This window comes from Rana temporaria, chromosome 2 (genome assembly GCF_905171775.1).
Source record: "Rana temporaria chromosome 2, aRanTem1.1, whole genome shotgun sequence".
In the NCBI taxonomy this organism is placed as follows: Eukaryota; Metazoa; Chordata; class Amphibia; order Anura; family Ranidae; genus Rana; species Rana temporaria.
In genome coordinates this window covers 19,723,650-19,734,751 of record NC_053490.1, presented here as the reverse complement: position 1 = coordinate 19,734,751, position 11,102 = coordinate 19,723,650, and the positions used below count along the sequence as shown (strand labels likewise).

Sequence of the window (11,102 nt, the reverse complement as noted above, 5' to 3'; positions counted from 1 at the left end):
TTTTCATCGCAAGTGCCTGATTCTCAAAGCACTTGCATGAAAACTTACGCTGGCGGCCTCCGGCGTAAGCCCGCGTAATTCAAAGGGGCGTGTGCCATTTAAATTAGGCGCGCTCCCGCGCCGGACCTACTACGCATGCTCCCTTTTGAATTTCCCGCCGTGCTTTGCGCGAAGTGACGTCATTTTTTCGAACGGCGACGTGCGTAGCGTACTTCCGTATTCCCGGACGTCTTACGCAAGAAGGAAATATTTTTAAATTTCGACGCGGGAACGACGGCCATACTTTATACAGCACCATACGTGTGCTGTGTAAAGTTAGGGCACCTAAAACGACGACTAACTTTGCGACGGGAAACTAGACTAGCAGCGTCGTGGATCGCCGTAACTACTAATTTGCATACCCGACGCTGGTTTACGACGCAAACTCCCCCCAGCGGCGGCCGCGGTATTGCATCCTAAGATCCGACAGTGTAAAACAATTACACCTGTCGGATCTTAGGGATATCTATGCGTAACTGATTCTATGAATCAGTCGCATAGATACTCTGAGAGATACTCCGTCATATCTCCGCTGTGAATCTGGCCCTATGTGCCTTACAGTTGTGGCCATTGGGATGAATCCCCTCTTCCCCTTACAGATCGGTAAAAAGATTGTTGTTGTCAATGGTTTGGTTACTCATCTGAGAAGCAGAAGTTCTTCATTGCTTAAAGGAGAAGAACAGCCAAAACTTGTGTGGGTCACAGGAATGCAGTCTATTCTGCACTCCTGTGACTAATCTTCAGCAGACAGCGGGCTGAATTCTGCTGTTGGCTGACATCACAGAGCCAGTCCAGGCTCTGGGAAAAATCGGGACCATATAGTCGGGATCCGCCCACATGCCTATACCGACACCCATCTCCGCCTCTCAGTGAGCCGCCCCCTCCACAGCCCAGTGGTCAGCGCTGGAGGAGCAGAGCAGACAGCGGTGAATGACAGTCCCAGCTATCTTCTACTGGCAGGGAAGGGGTTAAACACTAGGGGGCGAGGAAGGGGTTAAGCGTGTCCTAGGGAGTGATTCTAACTGTGGGGGGGATGGGCTACAAGTGACATGACACTGATCACTTCTCCCGACGGGGAGCAGAAGATCAGTGTCCTGTCACTAGGCAGAACAGGGAAATGTTTACAAAGGCATCTCCCCGTTCTGCCTCTCCGTGACACAATCGCGGGACACCGGCGGGCACGGTCACAGAGCAAGCAGCAGGTGGTTAAGAGATGGTTAACCACTTAACGCCCGCCGCACGACTATTTACGTCCGCAAAATGGCACGGACAGGCAGATGGGCGTATATATACGTCCTTGCCTTTCTGCGGGTCGGGGGTCCGATTGGGACCCGCTGCAAGCGGATTCCCTCGGGGAGCGATCCGGGACGACGGCGCGGCTATTCGTTTATAGCCGCTTCGTCGCGATCGCTCCCCGAAGCTGAAGAACGGGGAGAGCCGCATGTAAACACGGCTTCCCCGTGCTTCACTGTGGCGGCACATCGATCGTGTCATCCCCTTTATAGGGGAGACACAATCGATGACATCAGACCTACAGCCACACCCCCCTACTGCCTAACACATTCAGCGCCCCCTGTGGTTATCTCCCAAACTGCAACTGTAATTTTCACAATAAAGAATGCAATTTAAATGCATTTTTTGCTGTGAAAATGACAATGGTCCCAAAAATGTGTCAAAATTGTCCGCCATAATGTCGCAGTCACGAAAAAAATCGCTGATCGCCGCCATTAGTAGTAAAAAAAAAAAAAAAAATGTTATAAAAATGCAATAATATATCCCCAAATATCCCCTATTTTGTAAACGCTATAAATTTTGCGCAAACCAACCGATAAACGCTTATTGCGATTTTTTTTTTTTTACCAAAAATAGGTAGAAGAATACGTATCGGCCTAAACTGAGGAACATTTTTTTTTTTATATATGTTTTTGGGGGATATTTATTATAGCAAAAAGTAAAAAATATTGCATTTTTTTTTCAAAATTGTCGCTCCTATTTTTGTTTATAGCGCAAAAACTAAAAACCGCAGAGGTGATCAAATACCAACCAAAAGAAATCTCTATTTGTGGGGAAAAAAGGACCCCAATTTTGTTTGGGAGCCACGTCGCACGACCGCGCAATTGTCTGTTAAAGCGACGCAGTTCCGAATTGTAAAAACGCCTTGGGTCATTTAGCAGCATATTGGTCCGGGTCTTAAGTGGTTAAGAGATGTGAGTGTTCCTGATCCAAGGAAAAAAGATCAGACTGGGCACAACGTTCCCTACTGACACTACTATCTTTTCTGTGCTTCTAATTGATTCTGGCCAGTCAACTTTTCTCCCAGCAGGCTCAGCCCAGGGAGTGTCAGGAAGGACAGAGCCATTAAGCATACAATCATTCCCTGATCCAACCAAAAACGGCCAGATAGCGCAAAACTTCCCTACTGCTCAGGCTGGTTGACAACAATGTAGTCTGTTGTACAGCAAGAATACTGATTGCACTGATCTGATTTACAGAGGGAGGATAGTCTATAACTTTGTATAGCAAATACAAGTACATACATATTTAACAGCAACTGTGTTAAATAGGAATCCCCTTAAAGCAACGCAGTGCCGAATCGCAAAAAGTGGCCTGGTCTTCGACCAGCGAAATGGTCCGGGGATTAAGTGGTTAATGCATAGGATGTACCTTTTTAGTGTCCTTTTAACTACATGCCGACCAGCCACCGCAGTTCTACGGCGGCAGGTCGGCTCTCCTGCGCGAGAGCCTGGAGTATAATGTCGGCTCTCGAAGCGGCCACTTGGGGCGCGCACGCCCCCCGCTCGCTCCTGACTTCCGGCGCGCGCGTGCCCGGCGGTCGCTCGTTACAGAGCGAGAACCGGGAGCTGTGTGTGTAAACACACAGCTCCCGGTCCTGTCAGGGGAGAAATGCCTGACCATCTGTTCATACAATGTATGAACAGTGATCAGTAATTTCCCCTAGCCAGTCCACCCCCCCCCCTACAATTAGAACACACCCAGGGAACATACTTAACCCCTTCTCCGCCCCCTAGTGGTTAACCCCTTCACTGCCAGTGGCATTTTTATAGTAATCAATGCATTTTTATAGCACTGATCGCTATAAAAATGACAATGGGGTAGATTCAGGTAGCAATTACGCCTGCGTATCCATAGATACGCAGCGTAATTGCTAAGTAGCGCCGGCATATAGACTTTCTGTATTCAGAAAGCTAGATACGCCGACTGTAGCCTAAGATATGACTGGCATAAGGCTCTTACGCCGTCGTATCTTAGGCTGCATTCTGACGCTGGCCGCTAGGTGGCGTTCCCGTAGTGGTCAGCGTAGAGTATGCAAATTGCATACTCACGCCGATTCACTAACGTACGCGCGCCCGGCGTTCGAGTTTTACGTCGTTTGCGTACGGCGCTTCCGTCGTAAGGCTGCTCCTGCTATTAGGAGGCGCAGCCAATGCTAAATATGGACGTCATTCCCGCGTCGCGTTTTTCGAAATTTGCGTCGTTTGCGTAAGTGGATCGTGAATGGCGCTGGACGCCATTTACGTTCCCGTCTAAGCAAATGACGTCCTTGTGACGTCATTTACCGCAATGCACGTCGGGAAAGTTTCCAGACGGAGCATGCGCACTACGTTCGGCGCGGGAACTCGCCTAATTTAAATGATCCACGCCCCCTACGGGATCATTTAAATTACGCGCGCTTACGCCGGCCACTTTTACGCAACGCCCCCGCAAATTACGGAGCAAATGCTTCGTGAATGAAGCGTAGCTCAAGTAATTTACGGAGGCGTAGCGTAAAAACGGTACGCTGCACCTCCGTAGTAGTGCGCGCCCCTACCTGAATCCACCCCAATGGTCCCAAAAGTGTGTGAAGTGTCCGCCATAATGTCACAGTACCGAAAAAAATCGCTGATCGCCGCCATTACTAGTAAACATTTTTTTTTTATAAAAATGCCATAAAACTACCCCCTATTTTGTAAACGCTATAACTTTTGCGCAAACCAATCAATAAACGCTTATTGCGATTTTTTTTTTTTTAAAGAAAAATCGGTAGAAGAATACGTATCGGCCTAAACTGAGGAAAAAAATCGTTTTTTTTATATATTTTTTTTAGGATATTTATTATGGTAAAAAGTAAAAAATATAATTTTTTTTTCAAAATTGTCGCTCTATTTTTGTTTATAGCGCAAAAACTAAAAACCACAGAGATGATCATATACCACCAAAAGAAAGCTCTATTTGTGGGGAAATAAGGACGCCAATTTTGTTTGGGAGCCACGTCGCACGACCGCGCAATTGTCAGTTAAAGCGGCGCAGTGCCGAATCGCAAAAAGCGCTCTGGTCTTTGACCAGCAATATGGTCCGGGGCTGAAGTGGTTAAGTTGGGTCAAGCTGATGAATGGGTTTTGACCGTAGCGCCAAGAAAATTTGAAGGAGCAGGATGGAAAAACGTTCTACTCGCAAACCTGTGTAAACACGAGGTCGGGGGAGTTGATTGAGGAGATGTACAGACACACAGAGAGAAGTGCTTTTACTGTTTGCAGTTTTCGTTTCCCATGATGGCGCCATAAAGAGACTCTTAATGAGCCAGTTATCCATTAATTGTCGGGGAGGAAGTGGAAAAACATTCTCACTGATTTGTCAATGATGACGGAAAATTCCCATTCTTTGTCCTTGTACTCTGGGAAGAGTAATCTTTTCAGATTCTATAGGAATACTCCAGAATTCTGTACAATGAGATCTTTGGTGACAAGCATGGTGGCTGTGTAGGCCTAATCACGTGGGATCTACAGAACACGCCTTCTCTGTACAAATAGGAAAGACAACATCCTGTTTCCCAGGAAAAGATCGACCCATGATTGATGGGTCTGTGAGACTTTAAGGCGGACAGTTAAATCCCAACTCTAGGCTGGGTTCATACATTGAAAAAGGGTCTGGTGCGTGCAGGGCCGGATTCCAGACAAGGCCACCAAGGCCAGGCCTCGGGGCGGCAGTGGGTGCAGGGGCGGCGCCGGCGCCGCGGCAACAGGGGGCAGAGATGGACTGGCCATCAGGACTACCGGGAGTTTCCCGGTGGGCCGATTACAGCGGCCGCCTAATCTGCATCGGAGGTCCGCGGCGATCTTTCCGTCAATCGCCAACAGCTGGCGCCTGACGGGTAGATCGCGATTTAGCCAGCATGCGGAGTAGCGCAGGAAGCGTGTGTAATAAGTTCTCTCTCATGTCACTCTGCTCCCCAGCGGCCCCTCCTCTCTCCTCGTCCATCCCTATTTGCTTGTGACATCATCTGGTATGGACAAGAAGATAGGAGAGGGCGCCGGGGAGCAGAGTGACATGAGAGAGAACTTATTACACACGCTTCATGCACTACTCTGCATGCTGGCTGGTAAAGAATGTTGCCCCATAATGTTCCATGTGCCCTGATGTTCCATGTGCCCTGATGTTCCATGTGCCCTGTACCCTGATGTACCCTGATGTGCCCTGTACCCTGATGTGCCCTGTACCCTGATGTGCCCTGTACCCTGATGTGCACTGTACCCTGATGTGCACTGTACCCTGATGTGCCACGTGCCCTGTATTCTGATGTGCACTGTACCCTGTACCCTGATGTGTTGTTCACTGTGCCGGTCTGGATGAAGGCCCCCTATGTGATGGTGTGTGTGTGTGTGTGGGCGGCATTAAAGGGCCCGGCCTTGGGGCGGCAAAGGGAGTAAATCCGGGTCTGGGTACGTGTTTGGGTCCGGTTCAGGTGCAAACTCGGGCAAAAATTCAGACCTGAATTGCACCTGAACCGGGAAACGGACACGCACCGGACCCCAGGCACGAACCCGCGGGTGCACATGTGTGAACCCGACCTTACAGTGAGCCCCCCCTTAGAAACGACCATCATGCACTATTTTCAACACTGTAGCACACTACAATGCTTAGTACTACATTACAGTGGGATGCAACACATGCCTATTAAATTTTAATGGCACTCCTATGCATGAATGTAACTGGCACCACCCACAAAAAAATCTTACCCTATGGGACCCCATCCTTCCAATATGGCTGGTCATCACTTTTCACCTGAAACCTTTTTTATTATAACATAGACAGAAGTACATGGGGGATCCCAAAGCCTTTAACCCCACCCCCAAATGGCCCAACCCTTGTCCCCTGCCTTTTCCTCATCTACATCTTTAGGCTCCATTCACACCTAGGCGTTTTGTTTGCCTGTAGCGCGACGCTATTGCAGCCTGCAATACGCTGGAGGGGTGATTTAATATTGTCGGCTATGGAGATGGTTCACATCTCCACACCAAACGCTGTACGCCTGAAGCTCAAAACAAGTCCCGGACCTTTTTTTCAGGCGGCTTTCGGCGTTCGGCATAGGCGACAATGTTGATCACCCCTCCGGCGTATGTAGGCTTAAAAAACGCTGCGACAAAATTCACGGGACAAAACGCCGCAATTTGTCGCGGCAAATTGCTGTAACATACGCCGTGTTCAGGTGTGAATGCAGCCTGAACCCTCTTCCTCACCGCTTCTGTTACCCTATCGTGTATGTTCTCTTCCATACTCGTTACTCTTAAAGCAGGGTTCCGGGCATAATCACATTAAATAGTCCCTAAAACATATTGATAGCTCCCCAATCGTTCCAAAAATCGTTGCAAACACTTGCCTTATATCCTCCAGCTCATGTTGTGGCCGTATCCATCATATGTGTGGGCATGTGAAGCCCAGTTCCTTTTTCTTCCTGCTTTTCAGGGAGAGTTGCATGCTGGGCGATTTTTAGGTACAGTAATGCCCAGAGACAATGGGGTCTTGGGATAGGAAGTTGAGCCACCTAGGACCAAGAACTAGCCAGATTACAAAATCTGCCTAGTAACAGCCAGATAGAAGTGAGTAAACAAATGTTTAAATTGTGCAGAAATCCACATCATTACAAAAGGGTTCACATACTTTTAATTGCAACTGTATACTCGAATATAAGCCGACCCGAATGTAAGCCGAGGCACCTACCGTATTTATCGGGGTATAGCGCGCACCCCTAAAGTTGCCCGAATTCCTGTGGAAAAAAGTTTTTTTTGTACTTACAGTTTTGGTGTCTTGCGCAGCGTCCATCGGGTCCGGCGTCCGTCTGCGGCTTCGGGTGTCCTCTTCGTCGGGTCCGGCGTCCTTCTGCGGCGTCCTCCCCGCTCGTTTCCCGCGCCGAGTTTGAATACTGCGCCGACATATACCGAGCACAGTACACTCGTGTATCGTCGAGCAGGCTCGGCAACTCTCGCGCTGACGTCCTGTACGCTCAGGACGTCAGCGCGAGAGGCGCCGAGACTGCCCGAAGATACAAGAGTGTACTGCGCTCGGTATATGCCGGCGCAGTATTCAAACTCGGCGCGGGAAAGCGGGTATCGGCGTATACCGCGCACCCACGATTTTGCCCTGATTTTCAGGGCAAAATAGTGCACGGTATACGCCGATAAATACGGTAATTTTACCACAAAAAAATAGGAAAACATATTGACTCGAGTACAAGCCTAGGGTGTCCATGAGCATACCTCACTGTGCCCATGCCTTACTGTGCCCATGCCTTACTGTGCCCATGCCTTACTGTGTCCATGACTAGACTGATGTTTAACATGGGCGTCTATGGAAGGGGTGCCCGGGTTTGAAAAATCGGTGCTCCCTGGGCCGTAGATCTCACCCCCCCCCCCCCCCCAGACAACAACCTTTTCACACTTGTAGAGGAAGAGTGGGGCTACATGTGTGCCAAGTTTGGGGTCGGCCGGTCGGTACCGGGTCCCCAAAGTCTGGGAGATCAGGCGCAAAAACGTGACTCGAGTATAAGCTGAGGGGACATTTTCAGCACAAAAAATGTGCTGAAAAACTCGGCTTTTACTCGAGTATATACGGTATATATACATATTTTTTTGTATCTTTTACGAAATGAATGAAAATAATTGAATGGCACAACAATGCGTGTGGATAAACCCTTCAATAAACATGTTGGTAGGTTAATTGGCTCCTGTTTAAAATTGTCCCTTGTATGTTTAGGGCTGGTTCACACTGATGCGACAATCACTCTGACTTTGGAGCACTTATCGCATCAGAAGTTGGACCCCAGTCGAAAACCCATTCTGTGCAATGGAACCATTCTAATGGGTGCAACTTGAGTTCCTTCGACTTAGAAAAAGGTTCCTGCACTACTTTTGTTCCAACTTCGGTCTGATTTGCATTGACTTATATTAAAGAAGTGCCGAAGTCACGCTGGGGTCCGACTTCAAAATCGCAGGCAGTGTATAAATGTGAGTAGCATATCCGCCTAGCAGTACTAGGGTTGCCAGTTCAAATCCCAACCACACCACTATCTACCTGAAGTTTGCATGTTCTCCCTGTGCCTGTGTGGGTTTCCTCTAGGTACTCCGGTTTCCTTTGACACTCCAAAAGCTGATGGGTTAATTGGCCCTAGTATGTATGAATGTGAGTTGGGGGACCTTCAATTGTAAGCTCTTTAAAGGACAGGGACTGATGTGAATGTACATGTAAAGCTCTGCATAATTTGTCGGCACTATATAAGTACTTGTAATAAATAAAAAAATGGAGTAGAGTTAAAGTGTATGTAAAAAAAAAATGTATCTTCTTTTTTTTTTTTTTTCTCCCTTTTGGCTTGTTCAATATCCCATTTAAAAGAGATTTTGTGTTATCTGTTCATTAGGTGTGAAGAAATACCTATTGATTTTGACTTTTTAGATACACTTTAACGTCCAATATGAAAGTCGAGCATCAATGATGGAGAACTATTCCTCCCACTGAGGCCTTGTACAGACGAGCAGACATGTCCGATGAAAACGGTCCGCGGACCGTTTTCATCGGACATGTCTGCTGGGAGGTTTTGGTCTGATGTGTGTACACACCATCAGACCAAAATGCCCGCGGACAGAGAACGCGGTGACGTAGACGACACCGACGTTCTCTGACACGGAAGGTCAATGCTTCCACGCATGCGTCGAATCAATTCGACGCATGCGCAGGATTTCGGGCCAGCGGACATGTCCGATGAGTCGTACTAACCATCGGACATGTCCGGCGGACAAGTTTCTTAGCATGCTAAGAAACTTTTGTCCGCTGGAAACCTGTCCGCTAGGCTGGAAAACTGTCCGGTAGGCCCTACACACGGTCGGACATGTCCGCGGAAACTGGTCCGACGGACCAGTTTCATCGGACATATTCGGTCGTGTGTACAAGGCCTGACACCAATGACGGGGCACCATTTCTCCCACTGACACCAATGACGGGGCGCAATTCCTCGCACTGCCACCAATGGCGGGGCGCGATTCCTCGCACTGACACCAATGGCGGGGCGCGATTCCTCGCACTGACACCAATGGCGGGGCGCGATTCCTCGCACTGACACCAATGACGGGGCGCAATTCCTCCCCCTAATGCTAAAGATGCACAGTTTATTCTCACTGATGCCAGGACATATTTTCTCCTAATGGCCACAGTGCAGCCCCCCTAAAGTCTGAAGGCCAGTAATCTGGCCCTTTTGTTTAGAAAGTTTGGAGACCCCTGATTTACACAATCGGGAATGCAAAACATTTCTTCCTATAGTCACTGTTACATTGCAATTGGCGTTATTGACCCTTTTAGATGCCTTTTCAGAATGTAGAAAATATGTATTTAAAATATGCTTGAAATTATACAGTCTTCCTTTAATCTCCCTTACAGATGTCCCCGATCGTACAGCTCAACATCGGTGGTGATATCTACACCACAACACTGGGAACTCTTAAGAAGTACCAGGGTTCCAAGCTGTTTGAGATGTTCAATGGGCAACCCAAACTCCGCACTGATGCGGACGGGAGGTATTTTATCGACCGGGATGGGAAATACTTCAAATACATCTTGGAGTATCTTCGAAATGGCCAAGTCCCCAACCAGTGCATCCTAGAAGTCTACAAGGAGGCCCTGTTCTACGAGATCGAACCCCTGGCGAAGAAACTAGAAGAGACTCCCCAGCTCTTTGGGGAACAGGTGGGAAGGAAGCAGTTCTTGGCACGAGTTCCCAACTACCAGGAGAATATCGAGGTGATGATTCGCATTGCTAGGGCAGAGGTGGTTGCATCGCGCCACTCCAACGTCTTTGTGTGTATCGTAAGGACTGACGAGGATGCGTCTAAGTGCCAAGATGCCCTAAACACGCTTGATATGGACAAAGAATCCGTGGTCAAGTTTGGACCATGGAAGGCATCTCCTGGCATCACGGACCTTCTGGATTGTATTAAGGTGGACATTGAAGACCGGGGCTATAAAGTATCATACGTGACCCATGTAGCTGACAAAGGATTTCGCTTTAAGACCTATGACTTTTTTTACAAATTTGTTTTTACGTGGTGGTAAAAGGTGACGGAGAAATCCATCTACGGCACTGGAGAAGAGACTTCCTGATAACAAGGAGGCCTATACACTGTTTACCAATGGATCAAACGCTACTTAGTTCCACAACATGCCGGCCTCTCAAACCGGAAATACAACCGATCAACTGAGAGTTTAATCTCTACTTTAGGAATAAACTAACATCATACCAAGCATGAATGGATTCATGCAAATGTCAGGAGCCATGCAGGCCAACCTGTGAGACTGCAGTAGTTCCATTTCAAGAGGCACTACAATTAAGCTTTTATTAAAAAGAAGGCTCAAAAAGTTTGGCGCAAGTTTTAATTGTTCGGACATATTTGTTATCTGGGCCTGGGATTTGTCCAGCTTTGTATCGCGCTTCCATACATTTTCTGGCCAATTTATTTTTTTTGTTTACATTTTGTTCTATGACAGCCTTTGGAAACATTCCCTTCCAAATGATGAGAAACTACAAAACTCAACATGATCGAGTTGAGGTCTGCAAGAGTAAATTTTGGTTCTTCAAATACCGTATTTATCGCGGTATAACGCGCTCCCGCGTATATACCGCGCACCCCTAAAGTGGCCACCAATCCTGTGGAAAAAAAGTTTTTTTGTTTTTTTTGTACTTACCGTTTTGGGGCCAGATTCACAAAGAGATACGACGGTGTATCTACAGATACACCATCGTA

At 47.9% G+C, this 11,102-nt stretch overlaps 1 protein-coding gene across 1 annotated transcript in view; it reads left to right on the top strand.

The window, feature by feature from the left end:
• The window catches only part of KCTD14 (potassium channel tetramerization domain containing 14), a 27,105-nt gene extending 16,291 nt beyond the window's left edge, over nt 1-10,814 (top strand). The window contains exon 2 of the mRNA XM_040339948.1: nt 9,742-10,814. Coding sequence (XP_040195882.1) covers nt 9,742-10,413 — 672 coding nt within the window. The 3' untranslated portion in view covers nt 10,414-10,814. The remainder of the gene's footprint in view (nt 1-9,741) is intronic.
• Nucleotides 10,815-11,102: the final 288 nt, after the last annotated feature.